Raw genomic sequence first — 17934 nt, 5'->3', positions numbered from 1 at the left:
ACCCACAGTTATTCCGGCTTATAAATCCAAGGGTCTGATTCAGCTTGTAAAACAAGACTCAGAACAGGAAGGAGGATTTCAGACATACTTTTTGCCATATGTGATGAGAAGGTTTATTTATCCTTCCCATACACACATTCATTTCCAGTCTTAATTTGACAGTTCCATCTGTTTCCATGCATTGTATAAGTAATGAAGTTAGGCATTTTAGAGACTTAAAGGCTATACATGGCAATATTTCATAACTAACAGCACCTATTCTGCCATCCTATGTGGTTCTGACCCTATCATGTCTGCACAGAGCAGGACAGGGACAAGTTCACCTATATCAGTGTTCTCAGATTTTCTAATTTTCATCAAATTTTGCTGCTGTTAACAAAGACAGGAACATCCTCAAGCTGGAAGGAAGGGAGGAAGAGAGAGAAGGACCTTCATTTTTATGTTACTCTATTCTAGTATTTCTTCTTCATGAGACTGTCACGGAAGCAGCAGGGAGAAAAACTTTGAGTTAAAGTTGAGTGAATTATTTTGTTGTTGTTGTTTTAAAATAAACAGGATAAGAAGAGTGGCTAATCTATAATGTAATCTCTGTAAAGGATTTGATAGACTTGCCTACATCATTCTATGTCTTTGAGACAGATACTCCATTTTTGGGGTGACTAAGGCCAGATGTCTTGTGAAGTGGTAGAAAGTGAAAGCATTCATTTACAATGTCAGTTTCCTAGTGTTTCCCTAGCATTGATAAATGGATAATAAAATAAATATCTGTGTCCTAACATACATGGATGCGTCTGTGTTCTTCTCTGGTTGAAAAGTCCCAGGCTCTTGGTCCACACATTCTGTGACAGTCTGAGGTGTGCATTGTCAAAAAAAGAAGCTTTTGCTCTGACACTGACCCAGGTCTGTTGTGTAGTCCTACAGATTTGCCTAAATAATATTTTTTTAATCAAAGTAAATGATGCTAGAAAATCTATTGAAGAGTTTCCTATATGGTACCATTGGAATGTGAATGTGCTGTTTTTATTTTTTGGTTGTTGGGTTAGAGGGGTTAGGAGCTTTCAGGGAACTCTTTCTGTAACCTCACTCTAAACTCATGTTTGATGATGGATGCTAACTTGCGTTTCTGTTCAGATAGGCTTACTGGCACTAAGCTACAGCAGGAGCTCAAGTGGGAAGTGAATGTTTTCTGTGAGAGGGGTTAATACACATATTGGGGGTAGTTTTTACTTTGGAAAACAGTGGCAGGCTTTGTAGTTTAATCTTTTGGAGTACTGCCCATTGCCACCTTCTGACGTATGCTGTTGGTCTGAGAAGAATCGATGCTCAGTGGTGCATGGAAGTCCAACGTGTCATTTGTAGCTATACATCATACCACTGTCTCACATGCAGGCAAGGCTGTTAATACTTAACACAGGATTGTATTCTCTAAATACTGGTAATTTCATCAATTTTGAATGTTTATACATATTCCTTTGACAAATACAATTGTGTTTAAAAGGCTCAAACTAACGAGCATCACAGAGCAAAATGCCACAGAAATAAGGCTCCAGCATTCTTGTGCAACAGGGAATGGCTCTGGGAATCTGTCTACAATTAGGGTTTTGGTCAAATTACATATCTTGCAGGGTGAATGCTTTAACTCGCCTACTGCAGGCACCCAGAGTAATTGCTAACCAGGAAGGTAAGAATCTGTCCTTTTGGAGATCAGTAACTTGCAATTCATTCTCCACATGCATGAGGGGAACAACGTCTTAAAGGTTCAAAGACTCTTTTCCTTAAGTATGTGCATCTGTGGGAGGATATATGTATTGTTCGGTTGCTTAACAACCTTCTGTAGCTAATGATCTGAAGTGAAACAAATCAGTAGTGTACAGGAGAAGTGTATTGAAATGTATCAAGACACAAAAAGTATTAAGGTAGTCCAACTCCTAGGAAATAGAACAAACAAAGCAGGCACAACCTACATCTACTGGCTTTCTTGCCAGTTTAAATTCTGATATGCTCTCATGCCTTCTGAAAATGTCATGCCTCACATGGTAGTGATGTTTTTACCTGAAAACTAAAGGCTATGGTTCTTGGAAACAACTTTAAATCTGCAAACCAAACAAGTTCTGAAAAGTAACTTTTTTCCTAATTAAACCCATTAAAACTTTATTGTGTAGCATATGCCACAAGATCTTTAATGTAAGTTCTGTATTACATTCAAATGAAGGGGGTAATTTTTGACTAGAAATAAATGTCTTCCTGTAGTCTTAAGTAACATACAAATCCTTCTATGTAACAAATCCTTCTATTGGGGAGAGAGGTGAAAGGAAGTGGTGTTTCCTTGTTTAAAAACCTATGATTTCTAACTTAGAAGAAAATAAAGCAAAATTAGGAGTTTGGTAAATATGATGATTTATGATACGCTTCAAAGCAACTAAATTAAGGCTGCTAGTCATATGCCAGCCTGCCTTTGGGCATCTTTCACAGTTCTGTTTGATCTTTCCTTCTTGCATGTAAAATGCCAACTAGTTAAGAACAAGACTGAAAAAAGATATCTGCATTTCTCTTTGTTAGCAGGCTTCAACCACAGAACTACAAGTTGGACCCATGAGACTGACACAATACCCAATTCAGGTAAGGTGATTTTTCAGCTTCTTGATGCAACCAATTCAGTGTTAATAGTTATAGTTAAGTATCATGTTTTCATTCCACTTATGCAAGAACTGTGAGATGGGTAATGGGTGTTTTGCTCTATCTGATTGCTTGAGAAGAGATCTACAAGTAAATTAACTTGGTAAACAAGATACTTAGATTTCCATTAGCATCCCATCATACCTTTCATATGTAAGACTGTGTGTGTGTATATGTGCATTAACAGGGGAAAGAACTTCCTTTATGATATCAAAAACTGTTCCATTCTAATATACCAAAGGAGAGAGCTTCATGGAGTTTAGATACACGTCCATTTTTTCTGGGTTTTGCACAACAGAACAGAGAACTGTAAACCTGTGCTTCTACAGATCACCAATACAAGAAATCACATCACCTTCAACAAAATAGGTTGAACTTCAGCTTAAGGAGCAACAGCTCTCTCCCATGCTTGTTTCTTTTTCTGTAGGTTTTACTCTCGTGACAGTAAAAAGACTCCTAGTTGTCTTGGGGTTTTTTTTAGCTTATTGTGGGTGTTGGAATTCTCGGTTATGGGTAATTAAATATTGTTAGCCTTTAATGTTGCTCTTGTGATACATAATTCATTTGTATTACCTTTGAGGTTACTTAATGCTGTAAAATATAGACATTTACTTATCAGTCACCTTCTCTGTGAAAAACCTATGTGTGGAAAAAATGCGTTCTCGGGGAAACTGAATCATGTTTATATGCATTTTAAAGCTCTACATTTTTATGTCTTCATTAAGCATCTTAATTATGACTCAATCTGATGAAACTATTGATACTGTAATAAGACTGTGGAGCTGTGACTTCAGCAATAGAACTGTCTTTGGTTTTGCAAGGAATTTCAGTGTAGAATTATGGAACTCTTCACAGAAGAACTTTCTTTTCTTCATTATCATTTTCGGAAAAATGCTCAAACAGATCTTTAGCAACTTCAAATACTCTCAGTGCTTTTGTCAGGATATTGGTTTGTAGAAATTGGAAGTATCATCATATCAGCGTTAGCAGTTACAAGTGAAAAGTTTTCATGTAAGAAGGGAAAGTGGGGTTTGTTTCATGTGAAAACTGACACTTGTCTTGGTATCTTGCCAGTGGAAATGTTATTTTGTCCCTACATTACACAAGCGAGAATCTTAGTAAAAATCTGTCTAACAGCAGAAAGATTCTTTAATTAAAATTATTAACTGAAGAATTTTCCACAAAAACGTTGCCATTAGGTCACTTATTTACAGTAAAGGTAATAATACTTTATGTAAACCCACCTCCATTGTTTGTGGAACAAGACATATTGCTTCAGATAATTTGGCAAATATTGCACACATCCACACATTTTAGAATTGTGTGCCAATCTTTTATTCCATCTTACAATTACGTGTTTCTCTTTGCAGTGCAAACAGCTACTGAATATTGTATTTTAAATGTCTATTTGTCGGTGATTCATAATGTTTACAATTATCTGAGAAGTAGGTTCAGTTTGTTAAAACAATTGCCACCAGGGATTTTCTTAGCAGTTTTATTTTATTTTGGTATGTTTTGTACTGTTACAGAGCACCTGCGCCAACCTTGAAATGGATCACATTTTTTGCCTGAGAGGTGGCCTTACTTGTGACTGTGATCTGCCATAAACCATTTAATAGATTCCTTGCTGGACTTTATGACCATATATGTTCGAAGAAAAACCTGCTTTGGTTTGTACTGGATCATGACCCAGGTGCTGCTGGCCTTAAGAGGCCAGGGAAAGAATTCAAAACAAACCAACCATCTCCAACCCTCCAAACATCCCACATGCAGCTTGAACATCTACCCCGATTTTGTACTAAGACTTGCAAATAGGAATGGTTGGATTCCGAGATCTTAGAAGTGACCATGGTAAAAGTACATGTAAATGTGCTTTCTCCAGAGGACAGAGGAGATAGGTAATTTTTATTAACATTTAGTGCCTATAAAAAAGGTGTATCCTAATGCAGAAGTGTTTACCAGGATTGATAAATATTTGGATGTGTCCCTATGCAAATGCTACATTTTCTCACCTTTTTGGACATTCATTTGTCATAATCTCTTCCACAGTATTAACATCAAACTGCATTTCTGTTCTGATGATTGTGATATTCCCTGATGAGCTGCAAATAAAACATGTTGGTGCACAGCATTTTACTGTTCTCTCAGGCCACGTTTCAGTGTAGAAGAGCCCCTCCATAATTTAATTTAGGGATACTATGTCTTTTCCACCTTAAAAATCTGTTGCTGTGATATGATGATGTGAAAATAATTAAGTAACTTCTGAAGTTGCTGTAATTTTCTGATTCCTTCTGGTACCCTATGTATCCTCAGCTGGTGTCCTTTGTTTTATTTCAAGCTATTTAGAGCAAGTTTCTGTCCATTTTCTATATTTATATCATCATCATTGCTAGGCTTCGTGAACAAAGATTTGGGAAGGGCACTGCCCACGCTTGCTGCAAGCGTGCTGGTGGCTAGGAAGGCCGATACGGGATAGGCAGATCTGGTCACAAAAGGCACAGCGGAACGTCTCTTTCGGTGATATTGGTGCAGAACGGTTCTTTCTGCGTTGTCTTTTCTCCTCAAGACTGACTCTCCGTGCATACTCAAAAGAAGCAGCAGCATCACGAATGGTGTGTCTCCATGAATCCCGATTGGAGGCCAGAGTGAACCATTGGTGGCAGTCAATATGGCCAAGGCTGAGGTGTTGTTTCAGGGAGTCCTTGTATCTCTTCTTCAGGGCTCCTCTCTTGTGGCAGCCAGTGGCAAGTTCACTATAGAGCACAATCTTCAGGAGGCGGTGATCCTCCATCCTGGAGACGTACCCTGCCCAGCGTAGCTGCGTTCTCATCAGCATGGCCTCAATACTGCTGACCCCTGCCTGTTCAAGAACAGACACATTGGTCATGTAATCAGACCAGTGGATGTTTAGGATTGAACGGAGGCAGCGCTGATGGAAGCGTTCGAGAAGCCGCAGGTGGTGGCGGTAGATGAACCAGGATTCAGACCCATATAAAAGAGTAGACAGTACAATGGCTCTGTAGACACTGATCTTTGTACTTTTCTTCAGGTGTTTATTGGACCAGACTCTTTTATGGAGTTTTCCGAAGGCTTTGTATGCCTTTGCTAGTCTGTTGTCTATCTCTTTGTCAATCTTACCGTCTGAGGAAATGATACTTCCCAGATAGGTGAACTGCTGGACTGACTTAAGCTCTGAATTGCTTATGGTGATGTGAGGATGATGGAAGACTTCCTGAGGTGCAGGTTGGTAGAGAACTTCTGTCTTCTTCAAGCTGACTTCAGCCCAAAAAGCTCAGCAGCCTCTGCAAAGCAAGATGTTAGGCATTGCAGAGCTGCTTCTGTGTGAGCAATGAGGGCAGCATCGTCAGCAAAAAGCAGCTCATGGACAAGGTGATTCAGGGTCTTGGTGTGGGCCTTCAGTCGCCTTAGGTTGAATAGGCTTCCATCGGTACGATAGCAGATGTAGATGCCATTTTCTTCATCGAGGTCTGCCGTGGCTCTTTGGAGCATCATGCTGAAGAAGATTGTCAATAGAGTTGGTGCAAAATGCAACCTTGTTTCACCCCGTTGGTTATTGGAATGGGCTCAGAGAGTGCATCACCATATCTGACTTGTCCACGCTAATCCTCATGTAGGAGGATGATCATTTTGAGGAACTTGGGGGGACATCCTAAACGTTCCAGGATCTGCCACATGCCTTTTCTGCTCACAGTGTCGAAAGCTTTGGTGAGGTCAGTGAAGGTTACATAGAGACCTTTGTTCTGTTCCCTACACTTCTCTTGCAGTTGTCTGAGAACAAACACCATGTCTGTGGTGCTCCTATTGGCTCTGAAACCACACTGGCTTTCAGGAAGAAGTTCTTCTGCAATCGTGGGTACTAATCTGTTCAGAAATATTCTTGCAAGGATTTTACCAGCAATGGAGAGCAAAGTAATACCTTGGTAATTTGAGCAGTCTGATTTTTCTCCTTTCTTCTTGTACAGGGTGATAATGACTGCGTCACGGAGATCTGATGGTAGTTCCCCTTGTTCCCAGCAATGCACAACAAGCTCGTGGAATTTGGCATGGAGTGCTTGACCTCCGTGCTTCCAGATTTCAGGTGGAATTCCATCAACCCCAGCTGCCTTGCCAGTTTTCACCTGTTGTATGGCCCTAAGTGTCTCTCCCGTAGTAGGGGCTGCATGCAATTCATTTTTCACCAGTTGTTGTGTAATGTGCTGAATTGCTGAGCCTTGGACTACACGGTTGGCACTGAAGAGAGTCTGAAAGTGCTCAGACCATCGGTTCAGGATGGAGGTTTTATCTGTTGAAGCATTTGACCATATGCACTGAGTAGTGGGCTTTGAACCTGGTGTGTGGGTCCGTACACTGCTTTCAGGGCCTCATAGAATCCCCTTTGGTCACCCAAATCTGTGCATAGTTGTGTCTTTTCTGCTAGGCTGAGCCACCATTTGTTCTGGATGTCTCGAAGTTTCTGTTGGAGCTTGCTGCATGCAAGACAAAAGGCGGCTTTTCTTACATGACAAGATGGCTGAGCAAGGTGTGCTTGGTGAGCAGTTCTCTTCTTCTTCAACAATTCCTGAATCTCTTGATTGTTTTCATCAAACCAGTCTTTGTTTTTCCTGGAGGAGAACCCTAGGGACTCTTCAGAGGACTGCAGGATGCAATTTTTAATATTTTGCCAAAGCGCTTCAGGAGAGGGATCTATGGGATTATCTTTAAGTCTAGTTTGAAAGTTTACCTGAAAGCTGTCTCTCACTGTGGCTGTTTGAAGATTGCTGACTTGGAGCCTCCTCCTTGGAATGCCGCCTCTCTTAGGTTTGGGCTTGAAGTGGAGGTTAAGTTTGTAGCGCACAAGGCGGTGGTCTGTTTGACATTCTGCACTCGGCATCACTCGAGTATGACGGACATCACTGACATTTCTCTGTTGTACTAAGATATAGTCAATGAGGTGCCAGTGCTTGAATCGAGGATGCATCCAGGTTGTCTTCAGGCTGTCTTTCTGTTGAAAGACAGTGTTGGTGATGGTGAGCTGCCGTTCTGCACAAAACTCTAGCAGGAGGCGTCCGTTGTCGTTGCAGTTTCCAACACCATACTTGCACAGGACTCCTTTCCAGGCTTCAGAATTCTTACCTACTCTGGCACTGAAGTCACCAAGGATTATGATCTTATCATCTACAGGAACCTTTTGGGTGAGGCGGCGCAAGTCGGTGTAGAATTTGTCTTTTTCTGCTGGGTCAGCTTGGAGAGTTGAGGCATATACGCTAAAAAGAACAACATGTTGCTTGTTGTATAGAGGGAGGCGTAAGGACATAATGTGATCAGAGTTACCTGTCGGCAGATTTTCAAGTTTAGAGGCAATGGAGTTTTTAATCAGGAAGCCAACTCCTGAAAGGTGTCTTTCAGTTTTGGGTTTGCCTGACCAGTAGAGTGTGTAGCCAGCACCATATTCTTTAAGGCTGCCTTCCTCATGAAGACGAACTTCACTGAAAGCAGCAATGTCAATGTTGAGCCGTGACAGTTCATGGGCAATTAGAGCAGAACAACGCTCAGGACGTCCACTATCCCCAGTATCAAGCATGGTTCTGATGTTCCAACATGTGAGTGTTAGTTTGAGCACACCTTTGCAGGCAGGTGTATGCCTTTGAAATCTCTTTGTTCTTGTTTGACCGCATGGAAGATGCCGGTTGGCTGTGGTTATCCAAACGGATGTGGAAATGAGCTTTGTTTAGGCCACCTTTTCCAGACCCCTCTCCATGTGGAGCAAGCAGTGCTGTCCTTAGAAAAGGCTGCTTGGTCGTTCAGGATGCAACCCAATAAGACTGTCATCTCCGGGGTCAAGTCTCTAATGACCCATATCCTGAACCGCCTGCATGCAGGGTTGGGTCTGCGGCTTCCAGCTGCTTCCTATCACCTGCTCTTTTGACCCTCCCCTGTCGCTACAGGGCTTTGCAATGTGGGTGAACCCTTCGAGCCTGTGCAATGGATTTTTTTAGGTGAGGCACAGCGTGCACAGAACTGGCCCCATCCTTTACTCCTAAGGTTCATCTGCCACGGCACAGCGAGCTTCGGCAGTGACAGCGAATACCTCAGGACATAGGTTTGGTTAGAGTATCCTTCTCTTAGATGGATGGCCTTACAGGGCTAAGTGAGCTCCATCTGCCCGGGTTTGGGTTTGGAGATGTCCTTCTTCTCGAATGGTTGCCAGAGGGCTAGCGAGCCCATCCCGCCCATGGACACACTTTGTCTGACCCTTCAGCTGAGACCTGTCTGGCATGGGAGACCCTACCAGCAGCACAAACCACTGCCAGCATAGCTTGTAACCTCATGAGGGCACGCAAGCTTCTCCACCGCGACAAGGGGGTGTCCCCGGAGAAGTATATTTATATGATAAACTGGAAACAGGATGTGCAATAGTTGTGTGAAGCAAATACATAGAAAGAGGGTAAAAAATGTATCACCAAAATTGCAAAGGTCTCCACAGAGAAAGTTCATGGTGCTTCTAAACTGGAGCAGCACTGATTTTTACAGCAACATTGGCAAATTATACAGCAAAACGTAACTACATATGGGGGTTTTGCCAAGGAACACAGATCAAATTCAAGCATTTCCTTGATTTTGTTGTTTATAAGGGTTGTTATATTTTTATCTTGACTTCGAGAGAGTACCTTACAATATGCTTCTGGTTACATTATACTTTGGTAATTTATAGTAAGCTTCATACAATTGTTAATGAACAAGCATAGTAGTAGCACTTTAAAGCAACTTTTAAAATTCATATTCTCAGACGGATTTGCACACTGATGATTAGCTACCACTGAGAGATTGGGTGGTTTAATTAAGTTGCATTACTTTACAGCTGGTAAACGATGCATTTTGCAATCCTTTATATCCAAACTGGGAGAACTGAGAGGAGAAGATATCCAAAAATGCACGCACTCCCACCCTCAATTTTGCTGAACCATATTATTTCAAAGTAGGAACAAAATAAAATTAATGGCAGTTGGAACCAAACAAAAGGTACTCTGAAGCATCTGAGTAAGGACACAAAGTCTGCAGCTCGACCTCATCACTGCTTTCCAACACTTTGATGACTGGGGAAAAAACCAGGGATGAATGACAACAGTTTCCTTGGATATTTGTGTCACTAAACCAAATCTGCTTATGGTTAGCTGCAATCAAAACTCTTTCTAATAAATGGAAATTTCTTAAGTAATTTCTTAATATTTTTGCAAATTCTGAGCATATAGTTTTCTTCCACTCTTTAATGAAACTTCGAGTGGTTATCCTGTCACAGTAACATTGATTGGTTTGATTTTTTTATTATTTAGAATTCGACAATCCAAATGGCTCAGGGTAAGAGCAAAGCTGTGGTCATCTTTTCTAACTTCTAGACTGATGGTATTGAAATTCATGTGCTGACACCACAGCTGCATAAAGCAGTGCAGACAAAAGTTTATTGACTTTTCTTACAGGGATTTAGAGGAAAAATTTTGCATGTTTTTCACAGACAAGTTGTTTGAGGAAAGTCAGGGGATGACTTATTTATGAAATGAACACGATTTTGCTTTATATATGATTACTTTTTGTCTGCTGCCTTTCTGTGCAATTTGAATAGCTGTAGATAAACCTTTGACTTTTTGAGGTCTTCTTTTCCATACTTGCACTAAATTAGCCCTTTTCTTCATCTGACACACAGGGTAGCATGGTTCATTATCAGTTGCTATGGTAAATATATGCAAATTATAATGGGGAATGTCTGTGTGACTTGTGTTCTGATAATTGTATGCTGATAATATATGTATGATAGGGCAAGGATGAATAATTTATTCTCTCCTAAAAACTCTTTCACATAAGAAGCACAGAAATATGGCTGCTTTCAGCCTCTCTTCTCTGTGTCAGTTAGCAAACAGGCCTGCTACAGCATCTCTTTGGTTTTCAGAATGGCTCCTCTGTACACATCCTACCCATTTTCGTATGAGCAGTTCCCTAAATGTTTAGCTGAAACTGTCAGAACTGTCCAGGGACAATTTAGGGACAATTTGAGACAATGTATTGGGTAAAAAATGGTTATGTTTGAATATTTTTCCCCCTATCCAATCTTGTCCATACCCACTTGGCTGTTGTTCTAAGTTTTGAAATAATATTGGTTATTAATAAAACTGTGTTATGTTTAGTGTTTGCCCCTGTCTTCAGGGAAACGTGAGATTAGTTTCATTTCAGACAGTTCATTACAATCAAAAGTGTGTGTAGCAGGGATGGCCTGGTGGGAGTAGCACTGAGCTTTGAACATTCTGGGTGGCTGCAAATGAATTGGAACAGAAGGCAGGAAAGAAGCATCATCTGGCAAGCTGATTTTGTCCTAAAAATCAAACCTACACATTTAACTATTGATTAGCTATCGGTGACCACTCTATCCATTCAGAAAGTTGTACTACTGCCTCAGCTGCTTTACAACCTGCAGTACAAGCTACCCACTTTCAAAGCAGACTCAGTCTTTCATAGAGCAGGAGTGTTTGTTAAGATTTGCACCATGCAGAGACTGCTTTGTGTGTTTAATGTGGTGCCACTGTTTTGCATACTTTGCAGGTTTTGCTGGTCTTTGCAAAAGAGGACAACCAAAGCAATGGCTTCTGGTGGGCTTGTGACAGAGCTGGATACAGGTGCAACATTGCCTGGACTCCAGAGTCAGCGCTTGAATGTTTTCTTGATAAGCACCAGGAAATAATTGTTATAGATCACAGGAACTCCAGATATTTTGATGCAGAAGACATCTGCAGGTAACCTAAAGGACCTTATGCTTCTCTTGAGCTTCAGAATATATGGTACAAAAGCAAACCTCTTGATTTTAAAACAAAACAGAAGAAAATTAAAAAACAATAAACAAAAAATGAACACCCAAAACTATAAAAAAATGGAAGTTTGGGGACTGAGGCCAGGAGGTGGTTTGCATATATGTAGGAGAATAAAAATACGAGAACTACACTTTTGGCAAAGCTGAATTGTAGAATTGTCTCTAGGTTATGAGCTTGTATCAGACCATAAGCCAGAGCTGTGAAGTTATTCCCCACTGCCTATGTCTGCTTCTTCCCTGGCTTACTGCTGCAGCAAAGTCTGAAGCTGAAGACTTCAAAGGCACGTGTTTGTTTGTCCCTAGGTCAGACCCTGCCAGTTCTTTGCAAAAGTTTGCATCACTCTTCTGGTCCATGTGATTCTATCGAAGTAGCATTAAGATTGCAAGTGCTTAGTATTGGGATTCGTTGCTAAAATACACTGAAGCATACATTGTGCATCATACTATGCTTGTAGTCTACCATGACCTGAAATCTGCAGTGTTTATGACAAGGTGCCTTTTAATACTCAGATACTTGTGGTGATGCAAGTGTTTCTAAAAGACCTACAAATAAATATAAAGACTGTTTATTCCAGACAGTGTGATATGAATGAAAAAACTTATCTTTCACCAGGAAAAAGTGAATGGAGTGTTCTCTTGATAGTTGGTTATATTTTTTCAGTTTCCCAATGTTACACAAGATGGTAATTTTTTTTAATTCAGCATTTAATAAATGATTGTATAACATGATTTTCTATACCTATTTTCTTACTTGCAAGCCTCAAAAGCACATCCTACCCTCTAAGGAAAATTTTACGATGTCTAGTAGGACAATGATAAATATGAGAAGTATTAGAGATTCTTGTTTAAGCTGGGTAATGGGTATTGAAAATGTGTTGTTTTTCTTAACTCGTGCATTTAGAGCAGTCTGCCCCAAATAAGTTGAGTATATGGGGCAAACATTTCTAAGAATGGGTTTGAAAACCTGCTGTTTGTGCTCTGTGTTTTTGGAGCTCTTGCCTTCTTCATTGCATAGAGCAAAATGAGGAATCAGTGGCAAAATGAAAATAGTTTGTCCAAGTGGGGATGTGTAGGTTTGGTAGTGTGATACCCTAATTTCTAGCCTCAGTGGTGTCTTTCACCTGGCTTTTATTTATACTTTCAGTGAAGGTACTCAGAGTAACATTGAGAAAGCACTGAGTGTAACTGAGAAATTTTTGTTTGTTCAGGTCTATTCGTGCTGCAGAGTCATCAGAACATACTGTAATACTTGCTGTAGTTCCATGCACGTAAGTACTACTGGTTTGTGAAAGATTATTATTTTACTTTAAAAGAATGTTATGCAAAATAGTTATCTAATAACAGAAAGTATCTTACAAGCAAGGCTTACAGAATAATTTGAGTATTTTTCACATAAAATGGGTTAGTTATATTTTATGTTTGATTTGAGCGTTTGATAACTTTCCTTTAATGCAGACTGGTATTGCCCTTATCACCTTCAGAATAGTTTCTATACTAAGAAAAATAGAAAGATATGTGTTAGTTTCTAAAAGAAAAAAAAACACTTCACCAAACCAAAACTATAAAGCTGTATATTACTTTCTAAAGGAAACAACTAGGTCAAATAACACACTGTGGTTTTAAGGGAACCGGGTAATGAAGCAAAATTCCATCGTGGTAATGCTAAACTCACCAGTGTTGTCCTGAAATCCTTACTTAGTAATTCATACCCCACATGTTCCGGAAGAATTCTTACTGACTTAAATATATCTTTATCAAACACCTTCAAATACCCAGTTAGAGCTCTACACACTACTGAATCCATTGTTATTTTATGAATTTCCTAGCTCCATTAAAATAATAGGAAATAGAATGGCAATGGAACTATTCCTGCCAAGATTTGAAAATAGACTAAATTTGCTGCTGAGCAAGATTTTACAAATTGCTTCACCTTCTTAAAAACACTTTTTAAAGATTATTTCTCATAGGATATCACAGGATGTCTTTTATCCTCTTTGTCATCTCCAGTCTGTGAAGAGACACAGGACTTCTGTAGAGAATCTGTCAGGTTTGCGGTAGGAATAACCATCAGACTGTAATAATAGCTGCAAATACCTATAGAAGAAAACTGTAGCATCAATTTCCACAGTAGTATGATTTTATGTATGTATTTTATGCAAAACTGTTCTTACTGCATTCATTATGTTTAGATAACTATGCCAAATTTATACCAATTCTTAAATGTTGTGTGACCATACAATATACCAGTCATGTTTCATATTTGTATTGATGATCTGGATGAGGGAATCACATGCAGCCTCAGTTAGTTTGCAGATGGCACCAACTTGGGTGGGAGTGTTTATCTGCTGCAGGGAAGGAAGGCCCTGCAGGCTGGATTGATGGGGTGAGGCCAGTGGTAGGAGGTTCAGCAAAGCCAAGTGCTGGGTCCTGCCCTTCAGTCACAGCAAGCCCAGGCAGTGCTACAGGCTGAGGAAAGAGTGGCTGGAAAACTGCCTGGCAGAAAAAGATACCCCCTTGGGTGCTGGTCAACAATGACTGAACATGAGCCAGCCTGGTGCCCAGGTGGCCAAGAAAGCCACTGGCATCCTGGCTTGTGTCAGAAATAGTGTGCCCAGCAGAACCAGGGTACTGTTCATTCCCTTGTATTTGTCATTGGTGAGGTTACACCTCAAATCCTGTGTCTGGTTTTGGACCCCTCACTACAAGAAAGATTTTGAGATGCTTGAATTCGTCAAGAGAAGGGCAGAGCTGGGGAAGGTGCTGAGTACAAGTCCTATGAGAAGTGGCTGAAGGAGTGGGACTTTTTAGCCTGGAGAAAAGGAGACTGGGGGAAGACCTTATTGTTTCCTATAACTGCCTGAAAGGAAGTTGTAGTGGGATGAGTCTGGGTCTTTCCTCCCAAGAAGCAAGGCATCTGACAAAAGGAAATGCCCTCAAGTTGTGCCAAGGGAAGTTTAGGTTGGATATTAGGAAAAATTTCTTCACTGAAAGTGTTGCAAAGCATTGGACCAGGCTGCCCAGCGTAGAGTGGTGAAATCACCAACCCTGGAGGTATTTAGAAGACATGTAGATGTGGCACTTGGGATGTGGTTTGGTGGTGGGCTTGGCAGTGCTGCATTATAGGTTGGATTCTGATCTTAATGGTCTTTTCTAGCCTGACTGATTCTATGCTTCTGTGATTTTGTTTTGTAGATCTGCTGACCAAGAAGAGACTTCAGTTCTTCCCCTTCTTCATGCAGGCTTTGATAGGGTATGTGTAACTTGCCCATGCAATATAGAAACCATATTGTAACTTCATAAATTACAGACACTTTTACTTGCTCAAACTGAAAAACATACATCCTCTTCTGTCAAAAATTTATTGTTAAGAAACCAGTGGTGGCTGATTTGGTACTTTTTTTTCTTTTCAACAGTGTACTCCAGAAGTGCATGAAATAAGAGACTCCGATCTAGCTAATCCTTTCAGAATAGCAAGAGTACTGAGGTTAACTCCTTATGGTCTGACTGGGAGGTAGATGGGCTTTATTTATGATTGCACTTAAAAACAGTGATGACAGACTCTGATTAATATGTACTGCATATTGTAGCATGCTGACTAGTCACCCTGACCTCTCTGCATGTCTCAGACTACTGGGATTCCTCTTCCAAAGGACTACAAACCTGGTGAAGAAGAATTTAATTTTTTTTTTTGAGGTCTTCTGTGTTGGTTTGGCCAAGTTCTTCTCATGACAGAGCTAGAGGGTCTCCTGTACAGGCAGCAGAAGTGAAGATAACTGTTTAAGCTGTTTCTCAAAACAAATTTGTTGGGGGAGAACAGAAAGGCAGGAGTTCTCAGCTCTGAAAATCTAGGTTGCTTGCCCTCTTGCAGCATTTATGTGAATGGCTTTGGATGGACATAAATGTTATGTTACTGTAATATAAATCAGCCGTATTATTTAAGTTAGCCATTCATAAGGAGGGTTATGTGCTTAAGCAATAGAAGCACATCAGTGGACACTGTAGTTAGAAAGAACTAACTATATATATTGCCTTGAATATATATATTTAGGACAGTGAATCATAGTAAGAAAAATGAGGAAAGGAATGGAATTAACCCAGGTAGAATCTCATGCTTATATGCTTATACTGTTTCCAGTATCTGAGCTAACTCACATTCAGCCCAAGTTTATTTATGTAGCAGAACATGCACCAGAATTATCTTTTTCAGATCATCTCCAAGAAAAAGAGGTACTAGATCTTGCCTCTTCTGTGAGGGTATTGTGGAGGCAAATGATTTGAAGGCCAAAGCATTTCTAAAGCATGTAGATGCTCTGAAATTTGGAAAAGCTGTGTCTAAGAGAAAAGCTCAAGAATGCCAGTGCTTTCTTAGTGTAATTTCTTTCTCTCTTTCTCCCTTTCTCTATCAGGAAAAAAAAGAAAAGAAAAAAAAAGAAAAAAGACTTTAATATTTTTCAAAGAAAACTTTATTACTTCTCAGATCTAGTGTTTCATTTAAAAATGATGCAGGGCAATATGTTTTGTGAGCTAGATTATAACTGTAAGTGTAGTACTGAGTAAAGCCAGAGGAGACACTGCAGCTCTGAGACACCTTTCAGTGGCACATTATCTGCCTAGGAAAATAAAATCTTTTTGCACCTGACAGCTGTTCTAATCATTCCCTCTTGCTGTCCCAAATTTATCAGAGAGCATGAATAATATAATAATTCCCTATTGGAATTATTTAAAGACTTTAAAACACACCTGATGTCAAAGATTCTGGTTTTGCAGTGGTATGGACATAGGAATTATTTCTGCTTTGATGGGGATCAGTAGGGACAAAGTCTATTAACACACAAAACCACCCCACACGAAGATTTAAAAATACCTTCTTCAAATAGAGGTTGGTGTTTGCATGGAATCTCTTCCTCAGGAGCAAAAATGAAATTTATTTTTGGAAAATCATCTTGTTTACCTGTTTCTGTTTTTTCTGCTACCTTCTCAAGAAAGTCTATTTTATTATATCTTCTGATTTCCCCTCTATATCATTAAGAGCTTTTGTGATTGCATATTAATGCTAGTATTAATCCAGTACATAAACTACAATGATTTTTGTTCCTCTCAACCTCATAAATTTAATAGTGATGGCCGACTTAGAATGGACTAATTCGAATAATTGATTTGGCCTCCTGAATGATTTTTAGCTATGATTTAAATCAGCAAACAGGGGATCTTAATGTTCACAGTTATTGAATTACCATTTTGTCTTGTATTTTGAACCTCTTTTCCTAAACAAATGTTCATTCTTGTTGACCAGATACTATTAAAACTTTCCAGATTGGAATAAAAGAAGTCTTTGATATTGAACCCAGCATTTATTGCTAGTCAAGAAGAATAATGCATTCCTACTAGCTGATGATTCTAGTCAATGGAATCCAACTATAATTAAAAAATAATTTAAGGGTATAAGTTAAATCAAAATATACTGTATAAATAAAAAACCTTTTTAAAAGAAAGTGCTGTTGTCTGCTTTCTAATACTTAAGAGTTAATTTATCTTCCTCTTCTTGTGTTTCTTTAGATGCAGATTAGAGAAATTAAATGTTTCCTGCTATTTTCAAGTCCCAATTGATTTCTCAGCTTTAAGTCAGCCAGCAAATGAATGGCATCAGCATTATAAACTTAAATAAAGTGATTCTGTACATCTGTAGAAGACTACAACAGTTAAGAGCAGGTTTAGCACTTCAATAAGCTGCAGTTCTTTGTTGTTAGCCAATGATTTGTGCCAAGAGTTTTGTCAGTAAACAGCAGTGGTTAAATCTTGCCAGTAAACTGCACTACTTTAAAATGCAGTTTATAAAGAGATTCAGTATATTCTAGTAAGTCTAGTTTATAAAAGAAGATTGATATATTTTATACTATTGATAGATTTGCTGTAATATTGTCTTTAAATTTAGCACTAACATATTTCAATATTTAAAAGAGCATCCTAGAACTGAAAATCTAAATTTACAGTGCAGTAGAAGAGAAGTTCATTTCCAGGCTGTTTGTTGTGCAAAAGCACAACACTATTTGCACCTTTGCTTCTGCCAACTTGATACTGTGCTTTGTGTTTCCCCATGCATTCATTTAGTCTGTGAAGTGAGAGTTACAGAAATACTTTCAGATCTTTACATTAAGTAGTGAAACAGATCCATGCCAAGAGTTATTTTTAATTTTACGTTTTTTATGTTTTGCTCACAACTTGGAATTAAGCCCAATTAAGTCCCACAGTCTTTATACAGAAGATTTCTTAAAAGCTATTCTTTGTTCCTCGGAGGTTTGCATGCTACTTGGCTCTGCCTGTGGCTGTGCTTTGAGAACTAGTGACAACACGGGGTATTTCCTGTAATAAATAAAGTCAGTGTGTGTGATTGATCAACAAACTTT

The 17934-nt window shown here is 39.4% G+C and overlaps 1 protein-coding gene across 5 annotated transcripts in view; it reads left to right on the top strand.

The window, feature by feature from the left end:
* The window catches only part of PDE8B (phosphodiesterase 8B), an 82582-nt gene that overhangs the window by 33589 nt on the left and 31059 nt on the right, over window positions 1–17934 (top strand). For 3 of the 5 annotated variants that reach the window (XM_071580968.1, XM_071580972.1, XM_071580970.1), the window contains exons 2-5: window positions 2563–2619; window positions 11266–11456; window positions 12739–12798; window positions 14723–14780. In XM_071580968.1, the coding sequence (XP_071437069.1) occupies window positions 2563–2619; window positions 11266–11456; window positions 12739–12798; window positions 14723–14780 (366 nt within the window). Of the gene's footprint in view, window positions 1–2559; window positions 2620–11265; window positions 11457–12738; window positions 12799–14722; window positions 14781–17934 lie in introns of all 5 variants that reach the window. The other 2 variants (XM_071580969.1, XM_071580967.1) reach the window with 1 other exon arrangement.

Source organism: Pithys albifrons, chromosome Z (assembly GCF_047495875.1).
Source record: "Pithys albifrons albifrons isolate INPA30051 chromosome Z, PitAlb_v1, whole genome shotgun sequence".
Classification (NCBI taxonomy): domain Eukaryota; kingdom Metazoa; phylum Chordata; class Aves; order Passeriformes; family Thamnophilidae; genus Pithys; species Pithys albifrons.
Note: the sequence above shows the minus strand (reverse complement) of the source record. Positions and strands in the feature narration are given on the sequence as shown.